General features: G+C 33.7%; 1 protein-coding gene and 1 long non-coding RNA gene across 4 annotated transcripts; one reads left to right on the top strand and one right to left on the bottom strand.

Moving 5' to 3' along the window:
* Positions 1-1,155: 1,155 nt before the first annotated feature.
* Positions 1,156-23,198, bottom strand: LOC109160063. Its single transcript, XR_002050685.1, has 3 exons — positions 23,075-23,198; positions 4,614-4,626; positions 1,156-1,166 (listed from the first exon to the last, which is right to left on the bottom strand). It is a non-coding gene; the product is annotated as an uncharacterized LOC109160063 (long non-coding RNA).
* LOC109160060 (calpain-type cysteine protease DEK1) lies at positions 7,126-25,267 on the top strand. 3 transcript variants are annotated; one of them, XM_019308187.1, is made up of 32 exons: positions 7,126-7,491; positions 7,999-8,159; positions 11,220-11,470; positions 11,949-12,131; positions 12,352-12,487; positions 12,800-12,930; positions 13,052-13,166; positions 13,259-14,237; positions 14,323-14,433; positions 14,759-14,817; positions 15,736-15,898; positions 16,303-16,576; positions 16,718-16,868; positions 17,003-17,114; positions 17,204-17,369; positions 17,486-17,556; positions 17,700-17,791; positions 17,961-18,123; positions 18,321-18,392; positions 18,573-18,947; positions 19,020-19,135; positions 19,227-19,524; positions 19,798-20,117; positions 20,309-20,660; positions 21,100-21,420; positions 21,534-21,638; positions 21,862-21,990; positions 22,663-23,043; positions 23,250-23,387; positions 23,527-23,763; positions 23,854-24,316; positions 24,770-25,267. In XM_019308187.1, exons 2-31 carry the CDS (start codon positions 8,035-8,037, stop codon positions 24,157-24,159), a joined length of 6,432 nt encoding a protein of 2,143 aa, XP_019163732.1. In that variant the 5' UTR covers positions 7,126-7,491; positions 7,999-8,034; the 3' UTR covers positions 24,160-24,316; positions 24,770-25,267. The 3 variants fall into 3 exon arrangements, with proteins under 3 accessions (XP_019163732.1, XP_019163733.1, XP_019163734.1); XM_019308188.1 differs by having other exon boundaries at positions 7,126-7,497; XM_019308189.1 differs by lacking the exon at positions 7,126-7,491 and having other exon boundaries at positions 8,035-8,159; positions 23,854-24,300.
* Positions 25,268-26,342: the final 1,075 nt, after the last annotated feature.

The raw sequence follows: 26,342 nt of genomic DNA, 5'->3' as shown, positions 1-26,342 counted from the left end.
GGTGCTTTGAGCAAGAAGAATGCTCCATGCTTATTGAATTTCTCCTGATCGAGGAAGTTACAACCCTAGTACCCCACTATTAAACCTCATTTATTGATGTTGAACCATCATGAATGCAACATCAACAGTATGAAGATGTTTTGTGATCATTATTTGAGATTGAGCAGGAGCATAACTTTCATTAAGACCCCTTAAGAAAACAGAGAGATTATCACTCTCCAAGTGTTGTTGTAAAGTATCTAACAATCCACAATCACATTTATTTTCACACTTACACGTAGGTAATGGCCTAATAACATGAAGTTCATCCCATAATACTTTTAATTTGGCAAAGTAGGCACTTACAGTTAGATCACCTTGCTTAATCTGGTGAATCTCCGCGTGTAGATCATAATCTCTAAAGATGTCTACCTCACTGGACCTAGCTTTTAGTGTGCTCCAAATTTTCTCAGTTGTTCCCAACCAAAGGTTTGTTTGTGCAATCTCTGGAGAAACTGACCGCATAATCCAAGTGGACACCATGCATGTTATTACATCTTTTCTAATATGGAAACTTCACGCCTCCTACGCTCAGCACTGCGATCGTAACGTCGAAGAACCCTAATTTTTTTTTTTGGATAGCAACGCCATCTCCATCGCCATGGCCCAATGATGATAATTCCAACCATCAAGGACTGTCGAGACCAAAATTAGTGAGGGATTCTCACTTGGATGAAGGAAGAATGGACTAGCAGAGTGGTCATTCCAAACAAAAGTTGCTTTGGCTGAAATTGATTTCGCCAGTTCTGGACTGGCCGATGTCGCGACTGCCGGTGGAGTCGTCGGTGGTCTAATTGTCGCTCCGTTCCAAGCCATGGACGCATCTTAGCACTCTGATACCATATCACAAAACTAAATGTTTGGGAGTGAAGTGAAAAGGAAACTTCATGTATTCAACAAAAAGAGTGGCTGCAATTTCTACAGAGTAGTATATATGTACAGTAGGGAGCTTCAACAATAACTACAACACTGAGCAAGTGACATGAACCAACAGAAAAACTTAACACCCTAACCAACTAATTGATCTTGCTGAAGTGGTATTCCTAGTGATCCTTCAATAAAATAGATCAATAACAACATGTCACATCAATGTATAATAATTTTTTTTTTATTCATCACATTATATTCTTTAGAATTTTCACTGTTTTAGGTGAAAACAAGTAAAAAAGAAAATCAAATTTTCTATTTTGTCATTTAGAGCGCAGACACGATTTGAATACTTGTCTTCCTTTTTATTATTTATTTATTTATACCTTTTAGAAGAAAACAAATGCAAAAGATTAAAGAATGTTGCAAGTAAGAAAATGTTGGCATATAGAAGTTGCACCGAATGGTATGAAAGGTGACAAAACGGTGCTATTATAATTTGGCTACTTGTGGGTACAGAGGGCAAAAAACATTCAACCGTGGGCCCCACGAGGACCATTGCAAAATGTTGTGGTTTTTTGTGTAATTAGCTTCAACAATAGGGGCACAACAAAACTTCCCATTGTGTTAATTTAGATATTATAATAGTCTTTGGATTGTAGCAGTGGAAAATAAAATAAAAAAATAATAGACATTGAATAAATAAATTGGTCGTCTAATATTGACAGTCTCGAGAAAATGGCAACACTTTTTCGTGCTCAAGGAATTGAAACAATTATATTTAATTGTAAAAGGTCTAGAAATATACATACTATTGAATTATTCAGGAAAAAAGAATTATTTTTAATTTCACAATTATTATATTATTACTAATATTTAGTTCTCATATTTGATTTTTGTTACAATTATTTGCCTTGGGGTCCTTTTTTTATATAAGATTTAAGTGTAATTTGAATCGAATTTAATTAGTTTTATACGGAGTAATAGTGAAGAAATTGAACGTTGTAAGTTATTTTTTTTTTTTAGATAGATTAATACTTTTTATATTATATTCTTGAAAAAAAAAAGCATAAATGATATGACATATAGAACTAACTTTTAGTGGATAATAATGTATATCAAACTATTTTGTATTATAACTTTTATAAGTGTTTTTAGGATTTTCAATAAGGAGAGGATGTTAAGATTATGAAATTATAAAAGTATGTTAAAAACTAACATTTATTTAAAAATTAGTAATTTTTTATACACAATATAATGCATGAAAGTTTAATCCCAATATCAAAATCATCGCAAATTATATTGTGGAATAGGTTTATCTATGCGCATTGAGCTCTAGTTCATGTCATGTAACTACAATTAATATATTATGTATATTCAATTAACATATATTATGCACATATGATAACATTGCTTTAAGTTAATAATATGATAACTATAGATAAATAAATTGAAGGTGTATAATATATTAATTGCATGTATAGAATTTGTTTGTACTATGGTCTACAGTGCGCATGGTGGATTATGGTAATGATATATTGAGTGCAAAATCATAAGCTCAAATTATTTAAAGATTAAAATAGTTTTACAAAATTATTTTTAACATATCATATTTATACGGTGGCTGACGCGATTGCAAAGTTTGCTTGAGAGAAACGTCTCGATTCTCCCGCGGGTGAAATTATAAAGATGCTGGTAGACGATAAGGACAGTGAGAGTTTCACCAAAGGAAATAGTAGGAACAGACGCTAGCTTGTTGGGTACCCCTTTCATTCTATATTTTGGGAAATATACTATTTGATGAATATGGAATTAATTATTACCATATTATTTATGTTTATAAAATTATGATGAGAAAAATTGAAAATTAATTTAAATATGTGAGCCAATTATTTTGACATAAAATTACTAATAAATATAGTAGAGTTAATACCCAAAATCGTCCTCGACTATAGTGGTTTTTCTCAATTTTGTCCTAAACGACTTTGGTGACCTAATATCGTCCCAGACTTTTGTGTTTCGCTCAATTTAGTCCTCCATTTGTTATTCCGTCAAATTGGTGTTAAATAAAGGGACAATTCAATAACGTCAATATTGATCTCTCTTTACTTTCAACTTGTGAAGTGCAAAATTCCCCTTTCTTGTACGAATTACGTCCAGAATTACTCCCGGACCTGCAAATCAAATTTTATATTCGCAGTTTTAGAAGTAATTCTGGGAGTAATTCGTAAAAAAAAAAAAGGATTTCGCAATTCACATGTCTATGAGTAAAGAAATGCCAATATTAAAATTACTGATTGTCTATTTATTTAACACCAAATGGACAGAATAACAAATAAGGGACTAAATTGAGCAAAAACACAAAAGTCTGGGACTAAATTGAGCGAAACACAAAAGTCTGGGACGGTATTAGGTCACCAAAGTCGATTAGGACGAAATTGAGAAAAACCACTATAGTCGAGGACGATTTTGGGTATTAACTCAAATATAGTATGCATAATTAGATTGTTATAATATTACCTTGAAAGAATGCTCCTTAAAATAGTTTTAACATGTTTGTCATGGTAAAATATGTTGTACAACATTTTAAACTCAATGTACAAACCTGTTAACCTTAAAAATACATACAAAAATCACATATATAAGTATATAACCTAGAAGCGCATATACAATATTTTTATAAATTGTAATAAAATACCAAAATGTAACAATATTAATAAAGTGGTGGAGTTAATTGTGCTCAAATTAGAAGTTAAGACTACATATGATAACATCACAATATTCGTAAGATCAAATGTGATTTTTTTTTGAATTATTGAATTTTATTAAATTTATAACATGTAATGTAATAACATTATATATATATATATATATATATATATATATATATATAATTGTAGTTAAATATAACCTAAAACTCATATATATGCGTGAATTCATACTATAACATTGATTTTTTGTTCATTTTTCTTGTGCTAATGGAGATGTACTTGGTGTTTATTAAAATATTAAATATTGTACATTATATTCTTACTTGACACAATACCCTCCTGCAGACTGCAGTCATTATATCATCGGCAACACTAATATTTTAAGAGGGAAACTAATAATGTTAATATATTAAATTGACACGTATATTTTTATTTTCTGATCAATAATATCATTATATCATATTTATTTAATCAAATTTATAAGTTATTATGATTTCAAATTGAACGAGTAATTAGCAATTTATTTGCTTTTCGTTAATTTAGTCCGTTTTTTAATTAATCTTGCCACATAAATTATCATTCACTACCTATAGATAAGTAATATATATTAACCTAAAAAAATATTTGCCTTGACCAATCACGTACTCCTTGAAATGCAAAAGAATATTTTTTTTTCACTATTTTTCCTAGCCATTTTTATTGTTATTTAAAAATAATTCTTTCATATTTTTTTTGTAACTAAAATGCATTTTATTATAATATATTAGTTTACTAATCTCACTTTAATTATTTAACTCGTTCAATTGGTAAAATATTTACCTCATCAAAAGAAATTTTAAATTATGTTCTAACGTTGGGACATGAAAACACATGCATTGCCCGTAATAAAATTTCAAGTGTTACTTTATATATAAAAAAATAAGTCCCTTTAGAATATAACTCCGTTTTAATTTTTGTTATTGTAATTTTTTATAATTTAAAAATTTGGTAAAATACATAATTAATGAGACTTCGTTTTCTTTTTTCAAATTTCATTTGTTTTCACATGTTTAATTTAATATTTTATCTTCTGAACTAAATATATAGTTAACTGAATTATGTCATTCAATCAACCTACTTTGGGTGTGGATACTAGAGACTCAAGAATTACATGGTCGGATGGTCCAATAGTTTGCAATCCTATACTAATTTCAAATTTCAAATTAAATTACTGTTTTTGGTATATGAAGAAAAAACAAAAAAGAGTTAATTCCACCATAAGTCCATTGTCTTTAGTGGCAATTTCAAATTTAGTCATAGATTATCGTTTTTGTCATTTAGCATTCCACACTATCATTTTTTGGACACTTTTAGTCCTTCTCATGACTTGTCCTATTTTTAATAGGGACATTTTTGTCTCTTCATATTATTTTTTGTTATTTTTTAAGTTTCAACCGGTTTAATTGATTTATAACCTTACATTAATTCCACGCGGGTTCTAAATGTTAGGATTCAATTGAAGACTCTAGTCACTCAACTTCGTCGCTCCTTCACAAGTTCACCAGACGTAGAACGGGAATACCGTTGTATTCCTAATAAGTTTTTGAAGGATCATCCATTGAGTGTATAAGAATCATTTGCCTAAAAAGTTAACCTCGCTGTAGAGATAAAATATATAACGGTACTCTCGTTCTTTGCCTGGTGAACCTGTGAAGGAGCGGTGAAGCATATGAAGTTGAGTGACTATTAAATCTTCAATTGAATCCTAACAATTAGAACCGGTGTGGAATTAACCTAAAGTCCTAAACCAATTTAAACGATTGAAACTTGCAAAATAACAAAAGAAAATTATGAAAAGACAAAAATGCCCTTACTAAAATAGGAAAACTCAAAAAAAGGACTAAAAGTGTCTAAAAAATAATAGTTTGGGATGTTAAGTGGCAAAAATGATAGTTTGTGACTAAATTTGAAATTGTCACCAAAGACAACGGACCTATTAACTCAAACAAACAGAAAAAATAAGAAGACAAAATGCACAAAATTAGGATGGATACCTTTTTTTTTTTTGGGATCAAATGGGGTCATCCCGAACACTGATCTAATAGTGTTTAGCTGTGTTTTTTTCTCTAGCTAGGGATGCTTGGTATATGTCATCATGAAACACATGGAGTATACCGTTAGGGGCGTACAAAGTTTCTTCAAGTTATCTCTTTGCTATATAACAAGATTAGGACAAACTACAACATGATTTCGTTTTCCGTACACATGCTTGATAAAAAAAAAATACAAATCATTCCATAAATATGGAATGAACTAATTAGTGGAGAATAATGTATTCGAAAAAATACTAAATATTATTACACCACTTTTAAGATTCGAGGTTATATATGTGGACTCATGGAGAAAGATAAATAATATAATCTTTTTTTTTTTTTTTCAAACAAATAAATCGTTGTTTAGTTTTTAACGATTACCACTTGTGCATCACTTCGACCAAACAATCCATTAACTATAAAATCACTTTTTATCAAGTTCATAACAAACTATTAATTTAAACATCCAATCCATCAATAAATTATATAAAAAAGTGTAATGTTGAAATCAAAGATCGTATCTGTAACTTTTAGTTTTATATCACGATGATACACAAATTAATTATATTCAATGTCTTCTATCACAAAGCAAATATAACTATTACACAATAATTAAATAATTTGTCAATAGATATTAGATAGACCATTTAACCTTGGTATTATCGTTTAAGAAGGTTTCTATAATGTATATTTTAGAAGGATTTTACTGTATTGATAATTTTTTTTATAAAATTATATGAAATGCTTATGTGGAGCTTTGTCATTAGTTAATTTAGAAGGCACTCTTTATGAATTAGTCAACCATTACTTAAATGTGCGCAATGGGTAAATTTCGCTCATGCCTTGTTGCATGCAAATCACACATAATAAGTAAATTAATTTAAGAAATTTGTGTGTAACGGATTCAATCAATAGAGTGTTGTCACAGAGTGAGAGGCAATTATGCACAAGTATAATTATTTTATTTTTAAGAGTATGATATGAATCTGTATGGCGCTATTAAAACTATCTGTAATAAAATAAAGAAAAATTTAAAATGTTATGAATGTATGTTTTTATTTAATATAATTGTAATAAAGCATATTATACAATTTCATCAAATAAATAAAATAAAATTATTTAATAAAAATTTGAATAGTTTAATAATGATGTTGATAAAAAAAAAAAAAGAAAAGAAACAATTATGACTAATGATCTCCATTAATTCTTCCTAAATGTGAGCATGTTTTTTGCCCAAGTTAATTTAGGGCATAAAATCCAGTTTTGTCTGAAACTCATATAACGCCCACACTCACCTCAGGAGCGTGCTACCACTCTCCAATTAGAATCTCTGTTCACACGAGGCGTGCGGAACACGCGCCGAGGTCAGCCAATCCGTTTAGACAAATGCCCAGCTGTTATTTTATTATTTACAACCACTAACGTTTCAGGAAATTTATATCCACACTCGCACCTTTACTCTTCTTTCTTGCACTTCTCTCTCTAAAAAAAACTCAGTAGGGTTTTAATCTCTCTCTCTCTAAGACTCACTGACTTTCTCTCTGTCTGCTTGACCCTAAATGAGAGAATCTGGATAGAGGAATTCGAGGTAGGGCGGTTGAATTTCTTTGATTTCTGTTTGATTTTTGAACTTTTTTTGTTTGCGGAGCTGAGGGGGGAACAGGAAGTGTTGGATTAAAACCCTAGCTTTGGTCTTGGATATGGTTTTGGAACTTGCTGATAAAGCCTAGCTTTCAGCTGGAATCTGCTTTGAAATGCCTGTGTTTTCGCCTCCCTAACTCGGAACACTTTCAGCGAAGCAGGTAAAGGATGCTAATTGATTTCCCCTTTTTTTCAAAATTTTATGGAGTAGAACATTCAATGTATTTGGTGAATTGGGTTTTATTGTTTTAGTTTTCGTGTTGGGAATCCGACGTGGATTTATTTTCTCAAATAAAGATACGAGTTTCATGGGAATTTTAATATATATATTTTTAATTTTATAATATTGCTGCTGCAATTGATTTAATCGCTATGAATATTTATGGAGCTGAGCACTGAATGTATTTACTAAATTGGGTTATATTGGTTCTATTTTCTTGTTCAAACTTAGGCGGATTTATTTCATTAAAAAAGATTCGAGCTTGATGGGAATTTCATTTTATTTTTAATTTACTTTTTGGCTTCTTTAGGTGTACTGTAAATGCTTTTATTTAGTTTCGCTTAATTTTTGATGGATATACAGTGGGGGTTTATTTTCAGTATAGAGGTTAGATTTTTAGGAACATTTTAGTAAATTTTTAATTGATTATTGGTGTATACAAATGTAGTCAAGAGAGGAGAAGGAGATAGTACAAATAAGGAGAATGGAAGGGAATGAACATGAACTAATGTTGGCATGTGTGGTTCCTGGAATCCTCTTCTCTGTGCTGGGTTCTGCTTCTTTTGCAATACTTTGGGCTGTCAACTGGCGACCATGGCGGATTTATAGGTGACTTGTTTTTTATCTTTCTATTTTATTTTCAAACTAGTGCCTATCTCAAGTTTCACTCTAATGGTTGTTTGTTTACAATCTTGAATTATATATTATTATTTTTATCAATGAATATTTTATATATGTAGTTTTTTTATTTTTTATTTTTTGGATTTTAGTTTGATTTGCTTAAGAATTTTAAGTATTGTTGTTTTGTAAAATCTAATAGGCTATTATTATTATTATTGTATTTTAATATAGTTTATGATATTTATTTATTTGTTTGAGATTCAATGTGATTGTATTTTGATTATGTCTGGATTTGTTAATGTTTAGTGGTTGTTTTGTTCCTTAGAATGCATTTTTTAATTAATAAAGTAATTCATTTATATGTTTTGAAACATTAAAATTTGGTTAGATGATTGTGTTCAGTGTTTGTGTAAAAAAAATTAGATAGTTAATGTACAACTTTTATTGTTATTAGGGAGAAATGATGAATCTTATATCGTTTTTTATTTTTATTTTTAGTTATACATTCGCATTATAATTATTATTAGAATTAATTTTTAGCAAATCTTAAAATTATTTTTAAATCTATAAAGAAAGTCTATATAAATATGAACAGCAATTGAATAACTTAATAATTATTTATCATTATCAAGATTATAAATAACTTATTATTTTTATTTATGTATTTTTAAAATTTTAGTTCATCATTATCAACATTGACATTATTTTAAATAATAAAACTATCCAGTTTTAAATAAGAGTTAATCACCATTCTGGTCCCTTAATTGTTTCCCAACTGTCAATGTAGTCCATAGTTTTCAATTTCAACCAATTTGATCCTCTAATTGTTTACAAATTTCTACATTTTTAAAATTTTGTTAATTTGGTCCCTGAAAGCGTTTAATTGGCGAAATTTTATACAATTCAAGGATCAAGTTGATTGAAATTGAAAACTAGGGACTACATTGACAGTTGAAACAATTGAGGGACCCGGTGATTTTCCCTTTAAATGACTTAACATTTATCTTTTATCCCTTATGTCCAATAAAAATTTGACACATAAGATAGTCAATACGAATGCTTTTACAAAACTTAAAATTTTGAGACATAAGCATTATTAGTACCAGTAGGATTGCATTTACAAAACCTTATTTTATTGTATAGTATAAAACCAATTTTAAATAACTTAACATTTGTTTCTAATATCCAATAAAATTTTGACACCTAAACATCATTAGTAGTTAAAAGGAGTGTGTGTTGTACAAAATCTTATGTAAAATTTTGACGTATTAGTATTCTTATTAGCCAATTAGAATACTTTTACAAAACCTCATTTTATTATATAAAATCAATTTTAAATAACTTAAACATTTATTCTTATATCCAATAAAATTTTGACTCATAAGCATTTTTGGTAGTCAATAGGAATGATTTTACAAAACCTTACATAAAATTTTGACACACCTTACTTTATTATATAAAACTATGATTGCTTTGCATTGTAATGGTGTTATATCAAACCATTTTAAAAGGCCTATAGTTTTATTTTATTTATATTTTTACCTTACCAATTTTAGATGGTGGTAGGCTTCTCAAAGAAAAAAAGAGTAGATGGTGCTAGATGTGGTAACTGTAATTGAAGGGTGAAATTATATTTTTACCATACCAAGAGTCCAAGACTATGTGGTCTATTGGTACTCGGGTTGGACTTCTATTTGGAAGATTGTGAGTTCGAGCTTTAGCATTTAATACATATACTACATTGTAATAGAGCAGTAGCATTTAAAAAAAAAAAATTCATGCATTTATCTAGAACTATTGGATCTTGTTTGCTTAATTATTGAAATCAACATTTGGAATAGTTTCCTAATTGGGTACCATTTAAAGAGAATAGAAGTCTACAAGTCTACATCCATTACTTCTGATATCTGGCACAAATTATTGGCTTGTTGCAATTGAATCTGGTTTTCTGTTGGACCTGGTTTGACCAAGAAAAGATGCAATGCTAAGTGATACAGAGCCTCCAGAATAAATGCCAAGGATATTATGAATTACAGAGTATATGTTGAACATGACAAAAAGTAGTAAGCACTTGCTCGTCATCCGTTTGTATACTATGAGAAGATATTCCAAACAGGATTTATGCAAGATGGAATAAACCCACTTCTTCTATTTGATTACTTTGAAAATCTTGATGCCTTTTGATGACACCTCTACAGCTCTCTACATATTTAGGCATCAAAAGCTTTTGATTCCTCCCATCTCAAAGTAATAGACACACCAATTATTGAATACAAGTGGACATCACTTGTGTAATATAGAAATGGCTCCTTTGTTTCCAGTAATGGGTATTGGAGCACTTCTTCATTTGTCAGCACTCAATAGTTCTTTCTCATTACTCCTTACTACATATAAAAAATAAAGAACAAAAAAAGAAAAATCATCTTATTCAAAATAATTCTCAAAAAACCAGTCTTCCATCCAGACGGTATAAAACTACAATAGGTAGCACTTTCCTAATTCTCTGAACTTGTTTGCTTCTATTTCTTCCACAAATGAGCCAGCAGTTGTAAGCACTATCCAACAGGCTGTCTTTCTGTATTAATGGCCACTGTCAATAAGTGGTAAAGTGGGAGGTGAGGAGAGAAAGTCTCCACCAAAGCTGCTCTTTGATCCTAACAAGTTTGTTAAACTATCACTTCAAAGCATGCTGATTGGTATTTAATACAGTTGCAAAATTGAAAGACAAAATATTATCAAAGTCAGATAAATGTATAATATAGTAATTAGTAAATACAACTATACAAGCATGAATAGCAATGAAAGATGTATAGATACAGATATTAACCAGATGGATAGAAATTTGTTTGTATATGCAAGAATAAAATTTAATTTTGTGTTCCATATTTATGGAAAATGAAATGAAGCAGCCAACCAAATCAAGATTGTGTAAAAAATGAGTAAATGATATGTGGTTTCCTGTGTGATAGGATTCAGTGTATGTCTGTACTTCTTAAGAGCGAACTGTACAGCCCTGTTTTAACACTTTTTTCTTTCTTGCCTGTTCAGTTGGATCTTTGCCAGAAAATGGCCTGAATTGCTGCAAGGTCCTCAGTTGGGAATTATATGTAGTTTTATGTCCCTTGTTGCATGGCTGATTGTTATCTCTCCAATCGTGGTGCTTATTATTTGGGGAAGCTGGTTAATCATAATATTGGGACGGGACATAATTGGTTTAGCTGTGATAATGGCTGGTATTGCTCTTCTTTTAGCATTCTACTCAATCATGCTTTGGTGGAGAACGCAATGGCAAAGCTCAAGTATGTATCATCTTCCTTTGCATAGTCAGTGCAAAGTCATGATCCCTTTAAGGATTTAATATTTACTTTATTTAAATTTCATTTTGTTCTTTTGTCTAATGATTTTCCCTTGTTGATCAATTCATTTACATCTATGTTACTTCATGAAACACATGCTGAATGTTTATGTGTCATTTCTGGAAGAAATTTCTGAAATATTTTTATTTAACCAAATTTATTTAATTGGTAATTTAAAAATCCCACACAAAAATGCAAATATTGTGTCGCATCATAGTAATATGACCTTAAAGCTACATTTCTCAAATTCAACTTCAACGTAGTAAGGTTCTAGAGAATTGTAAGATGTGTATTTGTTCTGAAGTTAATTTGGATATGGGAAATGGTCACTAATTTTGTGTATACTTTTGATAAAAGTTGCTAATAATGTGTTTCCTCTTATAGTTCAATTACTTAATGATTAGTATGGAATGTTGGGCAGGAGCTGTAGCTGTTCTTCTGTTGCTGGCTGTTGGATTGCTTTGTGCATATGAACTTTGTGCCGTGTATGTTACAGCTGGTGTTAGTGCATCTGAGAGATATTCGCCTTCTGGTTTTTTCTTTGGTGTGTCAGCAATTGCCTTAGCCATCAACATGCTCTTTATTTGTAGAATGGTCTTTAATGGTAAGTTACTGTTGTTCTTCTTGTCATGATATGTCTTGGCTTTTGTGTTGTTTCCTTAATGATGCTCACTGACTTCTAATTTTTAGTCTATTTCTTGGTACAGTGAATAACATAAATTTTCCTTTGAGTAAACTGCTGTTTTGGCTCTAATTGTCCATTGCCTTTTTCCTTTACATCTGACTTATTTAGTGAGTAATTCTCTTGATACCAATCACAACAGGTAATGGCTTAGATGTTGATGAATATGTGCGGAGGGCATACAAATTTGCTTATTCTGATTGTATTGAAGTGGGTCCAATTGCTTGCTTACAAGAACCTCCTGATCCTAATGAGTTGTATCCTCGACAAACTAGAAGGCAAGCTATAAACCAAATTCTCATAAGTTGTTGTTGTTGGTTTATTTTATTTTATAAATCTTTTGGTTTTTGATGAGTAATCTATTGCTGTAAAGGTTTTATTCTTTATCAATCCATATGTTCTGGTATATGTATGTCTCATGTGGTCCTGTATATGAACCAGTCCTGCATGCTACCTAATAGCAAACTTGTGCTTAAACATTTGATAGAGCTTTCTCTTTACTTTCCTACATGTCTATTTGCAAGCTTCTATAATGTATATATAATAAATTATGTTGTCAAATTTGATTTCTCATTGAATGAAGTCTGCAGGGCTTTGCATCTTGGGCTTCTCTATCTGGGTTCACTTCTAGTACTATTTGTATATTCCATCTTGTATGGCCTGACTGCAAAGGAATCACACTGGCTCGGGGCTATAACATCAGCTGCCATTATTATACTTGGTAGTTCTTTGACTTCATGCTCCTTTTTTATTTTTTCTGATCAATGCATACAGTAATAAACAAATTTACCATTCTACCATTACTCTTTGTATCTTACCATTATCTTGAATTGTCTTGTCAGACTGGAACATAGGGGCATGCTTGTATGGATTTCAACTTCTTAAAAACCGTGTTGTTGCACTTTTTGTTGCTGGCGCGTCTAGGGTGTTCCTGATATGTTTTGGAGTTCATTACTGGTTTGTCTGAGATTCCATGGCAGATTTTTTTTTCTTACTCGTATTGCACTAGCCATTTTGCTAATTGCTCTGCTGCATCTTTCCTTTTGCAGGTATTTAGGACATTGCACTAGTTATGCAGTTGTTGCAACTGTGCTCCTAGGTGCTGCTGTTTCACGCCACTTATCTGCTACAGATCCATCAGTGGCAAGAAGAGATGCCCTACAGAGTACAGTGATTCGCCTTAGAGAAGGTTTCCGTCGAAAAGATCAGAATAGTTCTGCTAGTTCTTCTGAGGGTTGTGGCTCCAGTGTGAAACGTAGCAGTAGTGCAGATGCCGGTCATCTTGGCAACACTACCGTGCCTTGCACTGGTGATGTTAGTAGCTGGAATAATATTGAGGGTGTCAATAGTGATAAGAGTATGGATAGTGGAAGGCCCAGTTTAGCATTGCGTAGTAGTTCCTGCCGTTCAGTAGCTCAGGAGCCTGAAGTAGGTTCATCATTTGTTGACAAGAATTTTGACCATAACTCTCTGCTAGTTTGTTCAAGTAGTGGCATGGAAAGCCAAGGCTGTGAGTCTAGTGCATCAACTTCTGCAAATCAGCAAATACTGGACTTGAATTTGGCACTTGCTTTCCAGGAAAAGTTGAATGATCCCAGAATTACATCAATGTTAAAGAGGAAGGCAAGACAAGGAGACCGTGAACTCACTAGTTTGTTGCAAGATAAAGGACTAGATCCAAATTTTGCTGTGATGTTGAAGGAGAATGGTTTGGATCCGATGATCCTTGCATTATTGCAGAGAAGTAGTTTGGATGCTGATCGAGATCACCGTGACAATACCAATGTGACAGTCATTGACTCCAACAGTGTTGACCATGTGTTACCTAATCAAATATCTTTTTCAGAAGAGCTTCGACTTCAGGGGTTAGGGAATTGGCTTCAGTTTTGCAGAGTAATTTTGCATCACATAGTAGGAACTCCCGAAAGAGCATGGCTTCTTTTCAGTTTAGTCTTCATTCTTGAAACTGTAATTGTGGGAGTTTTTCGTCCAAAGACCATAAAACTCATAAATGCTACACACCAACAAGTAAGAAAGTTGATTTGTGCTTCAGTAAAGTCTTGTATTGAGTTTGATTTCTCTTTTCTCAAATGTTTTAAAACTTCTTCTGTAGTTTGAATTTGGTATTGTGGTGCTGCTTTTGTCTCCCGTAATTTGTTCAATACTGGCGTTCCTTCGGTCTCTTCAAGCAGAAGAGCTTGCAATGACTTCGAAGCCACGGAAGGTATTTTACTTTTTAGTCAGTGGCACATTATTTCTTGTTAAAATCTATATTCTTTGTACTTGTCCCTATATGAAGCATTAGCTTCAGCTTGTCTCAATATCTGTCCATAAAGCTGGTATACTGTTGTTCACATTCATTAATATATTCTTCCAGAAAACTTGTTTCAAATTTGTTTCTTAAAGGAAATCTTGATTGGTGTTCCCTAAAAGTTGATTTTTTCATGAGTGTTATTCCATATGGTTCCCATTCTTTTCATACCTCATGTGGCAAATTATGGTATTCATCATATATGTGTTTTATTTAATAATCTAATCATATTTTGCAGTATGGTTTTATTGCTTGGATGCTAAGCACTTGTGTTGGTTTGCTTCTTTCATTCCTAAGGTAAAACCCTGACAATTTTTTGAATTCAGCATTTTATTTATTTTTATAAAGCAAATGATAATACATATCCATTACTAATTATACACTCAAAAGTCAAAGCCATGATAAAAGAGAACTCTTGTGGCAAAAGGTTGTCTTTTACAACCATTATTATCTATCTTATAAATTGGGCAAATAAAAAATAAAACAGTACACACAAGATGATGTGTCCCCCTTTGGGATCGGTTATCATTGACAATCACTTTGATATCTGTCTGACGTGCTCTGAGATTTTCCTTATTCTTTTGCTTAATTTTGACACACCAAGAACCATGCCAATGTGCTGGTGACCCATTTTTGATATGTTTTTGAGTTACATAACATAAAAATAATCAAGAGAATTTTATGTTTGAATTATCAGTGTTGGCCTATTTCTGTGGGTTCAACTGTTGTCATTTGGCTCTACTGGGAAGTACTACCCATAAAGAGCCTAAATGACTCTTGCTTGCCACTGTTTTAAAGCCATCTCAGTGTTGTTATAAGACCAGTAGTGCTTGTTTTTGCTTAGATTGACATTCTGACTGGTTGCTCAATGTGTGATCAGCCTTTATTATAAAGGAGAAATGATATTTGTTTTAAATAAAGATTGGGCCAAATCACACTAAAAGACTAAATCCAATCAATTAACTAGTCTAACTCATGACCTTATAAGCCCATGTGTTCTCTCTTATTTTTTCAATGTGGGACTCTTAACAATATTAAATCCTCTGTTTATATATTCATTATTTATTTATTTATTTATTTATTTATTTATTTATTTATTTCACAAATGGTGTTGTGATTTGATACCACTGTTTCATTCCTTTTGTTGTCTTGTTTCCTTGAATTGTTTGATTGATTTATCTTTTGAATGAATTTTATAATGTATTTCATCTACAGTAAATCATCAGTACTTCTGGGATTGTCTTTGATGGTGCCCCTAATGGTAGCATGCTTGTCGTTTGCCATTCCAATATGGATTCGTAATGGTTATCAGTTTTGGGTGTCAAGAGTTGAGAATGAAGGTGGTGCTGGAAATCATCAAACTCTGGGGATGAAACAGGTAAAATCAGTACCATCTCTACTATGTATAAGTGCTTTATGGTAATATATATAGTTTTTCAGTTCAAGAAATGGATTTGCTAACCATTTTAATTGCTCTATTGGTGGTTGATATGAGGAGGCTCTTCTAGAAGTGTGTGTGTACATCAGTATTCTCTCCATTTTCTGAAGAATCTTCTCCCATTCTTATGAGTTCCATGTGGATACTAGATACTAAGCATAATTAAGTATAACTTGTCAAAACTAGAAGTATAACATTAATTCTACTCCTCTCTTTCTCTATCTCTCTCTTTTTAATAATCTGTGGATACAGTTACATTTGGAGTTCAATAAAATACAGGCTCATCTTTTGTCATTGTTATTACTAACTAATGATTGAAAAAATTGATTGAATTTGTTTTGCAGGGCATTCTTCTATTTGTGTACATGTCCTTATTTGCTGGATCTGTTGTAGCTCTTGGAGCAATAGTGTCTGCAAAACCATTAGATGATTTAGGGTACAAGGGTTTAACTGGTGATCAGAATGGTGTCACCTCTCCCTATGCATCATCTGTTTACATTGGTTGGGCAATGGCATCTGCAATTGCTTTGTTAGTTAGTGGCTTGCTGCCCATCATATCATGGTTTGCAACCTACCGGTTTTCTCTCTCATCTGGTATTTCTATTGGTATTTTTGCAGGTAATTTTTCCCTCTTCACTTTCATTAGTAACTAATGGTCATTACTTTACTAGCATAAATGTTTACATTATTTTCTTTATTATTAGTTTATCTTCGGTACTAATATCTACTAAAGTTCATTTCTACTTCATTTGTTTGTAGCTGTTCTTGTGGCATTCTGTGGTGCTTCCTATTTGAAAGTTGTGAGCTCTAGGATTGACCAGGTCCCAACAAAGGAGGATTTCCTTGCTGCGTTGCTTCCTTTGATATGCATTCCAGCAGTCCTGTCACTTTCTTCTGGTTTATTCAAATGGTAATGTCGTTTTTCATGACTTTGATCATTAAAATTCTAATTGGGATCTTTATTTTGTTTACACTTTCAAACTACCTATATTGAAGATACTTGTTCATATTTATCCAGAATAACACTATTGAAAACAATTTCAGGAAAGATGATAACTGGAAACTTTCTCGAGGTGCTTATATATTCATTACTATTGGTCTTCTGCTTTTGCTTGGTGCTATTTCGGCCATTATTGTTACAATTCATCCATGGACAGTAAGTGAATATTACTTATTGCTATAGCTCTAATTGGTATAACTCTTATTGTGGCTATCTGATATGAGTGTCACTTTATATTATGACAGATAGGAGCAGCATTCCTTTTAGTTCTCCTTCTCCTTGTTCTAGCAATTGGTGTAATTCACTACTGGGCTTCAAATAATTTCTATCTGACAAGGGTGCAGATGCTAGTTGTTTGTTTCCTAGCATTTCTTCTGGCTTTGGCAGCCTTTCTTGTAGGAAGGTTTCAAGGTGATTCGACACTCTTATCTGCCATTCATGATGATTTGATTCACCATTGGGCTTAGATAAAAGGCCAATACCAAAATTTCTGCTTCATAATGGTATTTATTCCATTTCTGTTTCAGACAAGGCTTTTGTTGGTGCATCTGTTGGTTACTTTTCATTTCTTTTCCTTCTGGCTGGAAGGGCATTGACTGTAAGTTACTGTTTCTTGCAATAGTAAATTAAGGCTGATATATGTTTTTATCAGGTCTCTTCTGCAGATGGATGCACTTACTATTTGCTTTCAGATTTTGCTTCTCTTCTATATATCAGTAATTTATTCTCTGCCTTCTGTAGGTGCTCCTTTCACCTCCTATAGTAGTCTATTCCCCAAGGGTGTTGCCTGTGTATGTGTATGATGCTCATGCAGATTGTGGGAAAAACGTCAGGTTTTGTGACTTTGTCAAACCTTCCTCTGCTTGTCCAAGTTTTTGAGATTCACTTTGTTGTTTTTGAATATTTAATTTGTTATCTGGATATTGTTATTATTATTATTATTATTATTATTTTTTATGATTCTTCAAGTACTTGATGATTTATTATATTTTCGTTCCACAGTGCTGCATTTCTTGTGCTTTATGGCATTGCATTAGCAACTGAAGGATGGGGTGTAGTTGCTAGTTTGAAGATCTATCCACCTTTTGCTGGAGCTGCTGTTTCAGCAATTACACTTGTTGTAGCCTTCGGATTTGCTGTCTCTCGCCCATGTTTGACTCTTGAGGTTTTACCATTTATGATATTTCTGAGTTAGCTATTGAAGATTTGCCTTGCTTTCTTTCTTTTATTTGTATGAAAAATCGTTTTTCGAATCTTGACTACAATAATCTTGTTGCCCTTTGAGACAATATTTTAATTGTTTATTTTTGAGCTTGTTGCAACTCTTTTACTTGTGGCTTACTACATTGTCTGAAACACCAGATGGTAGAAGATGCTGTTCACTTTCTTAGTAAGGAAACTGTAGTTCAAGCAATTGCTCGTTCTGCCACCAAGGTGCGCGTACTTCTGTTAGCAGTTCTTATCTTGTGATGGATTATTTATAATCAAGCAATGCTTACTATTTTCCCCTTTCTTTTGGAGTAGAAAAAATGCGACATCTTTTTAGATAGTGAAAAAAGAAGAAATCATGCTCCTGCATGCCATTATTCTAATCTAAAATTGTTTCCTATTCAGACCAGAAACGCTTTAGCCGGAACGTACTCTGCGCCACAGAGGTCTGCCAGCTCAGCTGCTCTTTTAGTTGGGGATCCTACCATAATGAGAGATAAAGGAGGAAATTTTGTACTTCCTAGGGCAGATGTCATGAAATTAAGAGACCGTTTGAGAAATGAAGAACTAGCTGCTGGATCATTTTTCTCTAGACTGAGAAATAGAACACTGCTACATGAAGCTACCAGTGATGTGGGCCACAGAAGAGAAATGTGTGCGCATGCCCGAATACTTGCTTTGGAAGAAGCAATTGACACCGAATGGGTTTACATGTGGGATAAGTTTGGTGGTTATTTACTTCTTTTGCTTGGTTTGACTGCTAAAGCTGAACGAGTACAGGTAGAAATGTTTCAGCTTTCTTTCCTACAGGTCAAGAATTTATGTTTTCCTGCTAACCTTCTGCTTTTACAGGATGAGGTTCGTTTGAGACTTTTCCTTGACAGCATAGGATTTTCAGATCTTAGTGCTAAGGATATCAAAAAGTGGGTACCAGAAGAACGTAGGCGGTTTGAACTTGTACAAGAGAGGTATATAAGTTCCTCTCAAGCTATTAGTGTACTACTCTTCCTCTATCAACAGTGAGATTATTTCTTAAGTTTTGTATACCTATGCTTGTAGTTATATAAGAGAGAAAGAGATGGAAGAGGAAATCTTGATGCAGAGGCGCGAAGAGGAAGGACGGGGTAAAGAAAGGAGGAAAGCTCTTCTGGAGAAGGAAGAACGCAAATGGAAAGAAATAGAGGCTTCACTTATATCATCTATCCCAAATGCTGGCAACAGAGAAGCAGCAGCATTGGCAGCTGCTGTTCGTGCAGTTGGAGGTGATTCTGTTCTTGATGATTCTTTTGCTCGTGAGAGAGTTTCAAGCATCGCACGTCGTATACGTGCAGCTCAGTTATCTCGTCGAGCACTACAGGTTGTCATTATCTCATTAATTGCTGTCTGTGAAAGCCTCAGATTATCTTAGTGCAATGCGTTTAGCTTTTTTCCCCTCCCAGCATTCTTTTAATGCAATTATAGTACATTACTCTTAATTCTGAAACCACATATCTATATCTGTTGGTATCCTCCCTTCTGGATGTTGATATGCTAAAGATATAGTTTCAATTTTTCATGTCAGAAAGTGCCTGTGATTTATACTATAGATTGTCATTTATTGCATGCCTTCTGAATTTCATTTTTGTTGCAGACTGGACTTAGTGGTGCTGTATGTATTCTTGATGATGAACCAACTAGCAGTGGCAGGCACTGTGGCCCTATTGATCTCAGTGTCTGTCACAGTCAAAAAATTAGCATTTCTATTGCCGTTATGGTGCAGCTGGAGTCTGGACCAGTTTGTCTATTGGGTTCTGAATTACAGAAGAAAATATGTTGGGAGTTTCTTGTTGCTGGATCCGAGCAAGGCATTGAAGCTGGACAAGTTGGGCTTAGATTAATTACCAAGGGTGATAGACAAACAACAGTTTCAAAGGAGTGGAGTATAGGTGCCAGTAATATTGCTGATGGGAGGTTTGTTTTCCTTTCCTTTTGAGTTTGCCTGTGGAATGAGCTTGCCGTGGCTAACTATTTCTAAATCTCCTAAATTTGTTAAGAATCTGTCAATGTTTGGCATTTACTTCGTAATTTCATGATCTCATAATGTTTTCTTAGCTGGGAGTTTCTTGAGTATTTCCTGATTAGCAAACAAATTCGCTTTGCAGGTGGCATATCGTTACAATGACTGTAGATGCTGATTTAGGTGAAGTGACTTGCTTTCTAGACGGTAATTATGATGGCTATCAGACAGGGCTACCGCTGCATGTCGGTAGTTGCATATGGGAGCAAGGGACAGAAGCCTGGGTGGGCATAAGGCCACCTATTGATGTTGATGCATTTGGGAGATCAGATAGTGAAGCAGCTGATTCCAAGATGCAGATAATGGATGTGTTTCTTTGGGGAAGGTGCTTAACTGAAGATGAGATTGCCACTCTCCCAGGTGCAATGGGTTCTGCAGAGTATAACATGATCAATCTACCCGATGATAATTGGCAATGGGCAGAATCTCCAACTAGGGTTTGTATTCTATATCTAAGAACTTCCAATTATAGGGTCATTTCCATCTATAAGAATAGTTGTGGCTATAATAATTTATAGCACTGACTGCCTTTTCCAATTTCCATTCTCCTTGTCATCCATCTTATTGGACCTTCTCCCTGCTGCTATTTTTAAAAATCTTTTTAGTACCTCTACTTGTTAAAAATTGTCCCACAAAATAAATTCATAGGTTCATTATCCAAAGTATCCTTTAAATAAAATTTTGAAATAAAAAGTTATTTTATTGTAAATACATTTAATGTGGGCAAATTTGGAAATATATCCCTTGGTCAATGCATTAAGTACTCTCCTAAATTTGTGTGTCCTGCCAGGAATATTTCTAACACCCATTCCTTTCTCTTCGTTGTCCATCTTCTTGGATCTTCTCCTCACTGCAAGTTTATGTTTTCTCATCTAGGTGGATGACTGGGAGAGTGATCCTGCAGATGTCGATCTTTATGACAGAGATGATGTAGACTGGGATGGACAATATTCAAGTGGGAGGAGGAGAAGATCAGAACGGGATGGTGTGGTATTAGATGTTGATTCTTTTACTCGGAGGTTGAGGAAGCCTTCGATGGAGACACAGGAAGAAATGAATCAACGCATGCTCTCGGTTGAAATGGCTGTGAAGGAGGCTCTATTGGCAAGAGGAGAATCCCAATTCACGGATCAAGAATTTCCTCCTAGTGACCGCTCATTGTTTGTCGATCCAGATAACCCCCCTTCAAAGTTGCAGGTGAGTTTCCTTGGCATCTATCTGCTCTGGATTTTGTTTTGGCTCAATTTTCACTTCTAGAGTGATATTTATGTAATACCTGCTGCAAGCACTCACAATAAGTTTGCTTGAAGGTGGTTGCTGCATGGATGAGACCCATTGAAATAGTCCGAGAGAAACGTCTTGTTTCTGCCCCGTGCCTGTTTTCTGGAGCAGCAAATTCTTCAGATGTTTGCCAGGTTTTGAATTCTCTGATAAGTCAAAATGATTTTATTAAAGAAATGGGATGCTAAAAAATAAATTTAAAAGCTAGAGTACCAAACTAATCAACAATCATGCTGTCTAACGCTTGCAATCCTATCTCCGTCCAAACATCTCTCTTTGGCTTTTCCCCTTTGGAGACAATTTGCTTATGTGTCTGTGTGAGTGTGTTTGTGATCAATGTCACTATGCATTTTTCAGGGTCGATTGGGTGATTGTTGGTTCCTGAGTGCTGTTGCTGTGTTAACGGAGGTTTCACGAATATCAGAAGTCATAATTACACCCGAATACAATGAGGAAGGAATCTATACAGTTCGGTTCTGTATCCAGGTGAGCCATCATACATATTTAAAATTTACGAATCTATACATCAAATCAGTACAAGTTTCCCCTCAACTAGTTGGCTACATCACGTTATCACTTCTTTAAAGAAATGTCAATATTCAAAGCATTATGTCCCAAGTTTGACTCAATTTTGCTGAAGTGCTGCTCTGAAATTACCAGTTTATCACTTTAAAGTCAGTGTTATCTTGAAACTCTGTTTAATTTTTATTTTATTTTTCTTTGAAATATATAATCTGCCTCAAAATTTTTGATGTCTTTCGGCAGTGAATGATGTCGGTTCATGTCTGGTGTGAATGAATGACATTGGTTCATTTGAAATGTATTTCTTATCACAACAACATCTACTAAAAACATCATCTCTTTGTGGATTCAAGCCTGAGTTTTCTTGGTCACCCATAAATGTTGCTTAGACCAAAGTCATGCTTCTGGATAAGTTTGCAAATTACAGTGTTATAGCCTATAGGTTGCCAGTTGTAAATCTGTTCAAGCATGTTCTCATGGGCACTCCTCTTTGACATCCCAACTAATGCTCTAAGCCAACGGACACAAGATACTTCATCCTTGATCTAATGGTTTACATGACTTGTGATAAATTTTTTTGAAGAGCTTTTATTTAGCTAAATTATCTACTTAATGCTTTTGGCTTTGTTGATTCAGGGGGAATGGGTTCCTGTTGTTGTTGATGATTGGATTCCCTGTGAGTCACCCGGTAAACCTGCATTTGCCACCAGCAGAAAGGGAAACGAGCTATGGGTCGGTATATTGGAGAAAGCTTATGCTAAGCTTCATGGTTCGTATGAGGCATTAGAAGGTGGACTTGTTCAAGATGCTCTTGTGGATCTCACTGGAGGTGCTGGTGAGGAAATTGACATGAGAAGTGCGGAAGCACAGATTGATCTTGCAAGTGGAAGATTATGGTCTCAATTGTTACGGTTCAAACAAGAGGGTTTCCTACTTGGTGCCGGTAGCCCTTCGGGTTCAGATGTGCATATTTCTTCAAGTGGTATTGTTCAAGGGCATGCCTATTCAATATTACAGGTATATCAATTATAATCATTAGATAACACACACACACACACATTATACTACTGTAATTACGAAGTAAAAGATTGATCGGTCCAGTAGATAGAGCATGTTTTGATATAATGTATTGTATAAAGAATACAAGGGAGCTTAGTGTTTATAGGATTATTCAGATACTATTGCACTTCTATTTACTTGTGTATTTTGGTGTGTTTTATAAGGTACGAGAAGTAGATGGCCATAAACTTGTTCAAATCCGAAATCCATGGGCAAATGAGGTTGAGTGGAATGGTCCTTGGTCTGATTCATCACCTGAATGGACAGACAGGATGAAGCACAAGCTGAAACATGTCCCCCAGGTAGCTATTCTTAGGTGTTATATTTTAGTTATGTATGAAAGTAATTATTTGGTTTTACTGTGCTATATTTATTTCATCAAGGCCAATGACCTTCCTTTGCAAGTGTTACAAGTTTCCCGTTGATCATTATTAAATACAGGCAAAAGATGGCATATTCTGGATGTCTTGGCAAGATTTTCAAATACACTTTAGGTCAATATATGTTTGTCGTGTTTACCCACCAGAAATGCGTTATTCTGTCCATGGACAGTGGCGAGGTTATAGTGCTGGTGGCTGCCAGGATTATGACACATGGCATCAGAACCCACAGTTCCGACTGAGGGCCAGAGGGGCTGATGCTTCTTTGCCCATTCATGTTTTCATTACTTTAACCCAGGTACACTATAAATTTCCTGCTATTTAGTCATATATATATAACTCTATACCTTGTTGACTATATGAAAATCTAAAGACGAGTTATCATTAGGGTGTGAGCTTCTCGAGGACTACAGCTGGTTTCAGAAATTTTCAGTCGAGCCACGATTCACTGATGTTCTACATTGGAATGAGGATACTAAAGACCCGTGGCCGGCGTGCTGCCTACAACATTTACTTGCACGAATCTGTTGGTGGGACGGATTATGTGAACTCTCGAGAAATTTCATGTGAGATGGTCCTGGATCCCGACCCTAAAGGCTACACAATTGTTCCTACAACTATACATCCCGGTGAAGAGGCTCCTTTTGTACTTTCTGTGTTTACAAAGGCATCAGTTACACTCGAAGCTTTATAGAGGCGCTAGACCCAGCCATCAGTTCGGCTCCATCATCCTTTTCGGGTTCAGAGCACATCGACGAGAAGAAGATTATCCTTGTTAGTTGCTATATCCCTGAACCATTCATGTCTGGCGGCTGTTAATGACGAATCTGTGACTGTAAGTTGCTTCCACTGTTTATGTGTTACGAAAGTAAAGAGAATATTTCTTAATATGCTGTCGTATAGAAAAGAGAATACAAAGCCCTATAATACATGCTAGAAGACCACGAATGAGGAAACAAGTTTCGATATGCCTACCTGCCTAAATCCCTAAGACTGCCTAATCTATACAGATTCCAAATATTATATCTATACATTGCTGGAAATTATAGAATTTCCGACCACCTGAAAGTGATCTTAAATCAAGTCGAAAGCAAGAAGTCGTTGGAAATAGCTACAAAGGTTTTTCCGGATACCAAAAGTGGTCGGAACAAGGCTTTCAACTTGATTTGATCACTTTCAGGTGGTCGGAAATTCTATAATTTTCAGCCGTGATATTCCATAACAATATGCAGTCACTACTTCATACTTTTTGTTAACGACTTGCCTTTTTGACTACATTATGCTTGTATTCATCACTTAAACAGCATTTTTCGAGCGAGGTCTAGTTTCAGCCGTAGATGCAAAAGCCACTGGTGTACTTCATCGCCTCACCTCGAAGTGTGCTGAGGAAGCCCTAGTTCTTAGAAGTTCATTTCGTGTTTGGGCTGATACTCTCGAAACGCAGAAAGGTGAGACAAAACGTATCTATCTATAAGCTTGCCTTTTCGGTATCCATCAATTTGAAGTTCTCTCGAAGAGAGTTCTCGGGGATGTGAAGCTGTGTACATGAGTAGATGTTGTAAGAATATAGGATTGTGACTCTGTAAATGAAGGGTGATGAGAAAAGAAAAAAAAAAAGAGGGAATATTAATCAAAGGGTAGAGGTATTAGTATTAGAGTATGGCTTATTGGTTGAAGGGCACATAGCTTCGATATTGCTGAGTTTTAGTTGCAGTTTCAGCATCAATTTTGAAATGTTGCAAGGAAAATTGTTTGTAAAGTTGGAAGTTTTGGCTTTAATATAGTCAGTCTATTCTCAATCATCTTTGTGTTCTCTTACTAAGAAGACAAAATCTTTCAATTCTGTTCCATTCCTCAGGCCAGTTGATGACTAATGCTTTAAGGGGACATTTTGTTAAGTTATATCACATAACGTTGTTGTAATGTGAACAATGGGAATGTGAGGAGTTTTTTTTTTTTTTTTTTTTTTTTTTTTTTTTTTTTTGGGTAAAAGAAAATAGAACAAAATTGTAAATGCAAAATGCAAGGAAGAGTTATTTCCATTTTGTCTTAGATTTATAGGTAGTTCATTTTTTTTATTTTTATTTTTTATCATAACCCTCATCTGGTTCTAATATTATTGGGTGGTATGGTCATTTTTGGTCTTTTATCGACAAAAAAATTTAAATGACGTTAAATACAAAAGTATTTTAGTCTTTAATTATAGATTTTTTCAAAAAAAAAATAAACATAAAAATATAGCGAGGTTAATTTGTTGACGGATAAGTGGGATGATCAAAAATGATTCTGACACAATAATATTATGACCAAATAAGAAATTAAGAATGTTCTGATAAAAAGGGACTAAAAAGTGATCTGTCCCTTATAAATCTAAGACCAAAAATGAAATTAAGTCAGGCAAGCAATATGATTTGGGCTATGGAATGATGGATGCCCCATGGCATGTGCACCTCATAAGGTGGGATGATGGTGGCCACGTTAGGGTGGTTGTATTGCAACACTTTGTCCTATCCCCATCTAATAATTATCTTTCACTTTATTATTATTATTAAATAATTTTTTTGAATGAATAATTAGTTGAACAAGAAAGTTCCTTTTACCTCTTTGAATTATATAAAACTAATTCAATATTATAATATTTTCCTCCTATTTCATCATGCCATTATCTAATTTGTTTATACTTTTAAATTACATAACTTGTTTGATTTGTATTATGTATGTATAAAATACTAGTTAGATTATTGTTCAATAAATATGAACCAGTCAACTATGAACAACCTAGACTGATTTACCTCCTTGTAATCTTTTGCCTATAAAGGTCACAAGACAGAATTTACCCAATGCACACCTTAGAATAGCAGCTGCAAGTTTCCCTTG

The sequence above is a fragment of the Ipomoea nil genome, unplaced genomic scaffold, assembly GCF_001879475.1.
Source record: "Ipomoea nil cultivar Tokyo-kokei standard unplaced genomic scaffold, Asagao_1.1 scaffold2845, whole genome shotgun sequence".
Taxonomy (NCBI): domain Eukaryota; kingdom Viridiplantae; phylum Streptophyta; class Magnoliopsida; order Solanales; family Convolvulaceae; genus Ipomoea; species Ipomoea nil.
This window is presented reverse-complemented; position numbering and strand designations above follow the sequence as displayed.

Excerpts from the sequence above, each read along its gene's own strand:
- LOC109160060 (XM_019308187.1), top strand. The coding sequence starts at position 8,035 with ATGGAAGGGAATGAACATGAACTAATGTTGGCATGTGTGGTTCCTGGA. Across the intron at positions 16,869-17,002 it reads TCTTCTGGTTTATTCAAATG|GAAAGATGATAACTGGAAAC; the intron begins GTAATGTCGTTT and ends AAACAATTTCAG. Across the intron at positions 20,118-20,308 it reads AGTAATATTGCTGATGGGAG|GTGGCATATCGTTACAATGA; the intron begins GTTTGTTTTCCT and ends TTCGCTTTGCAG.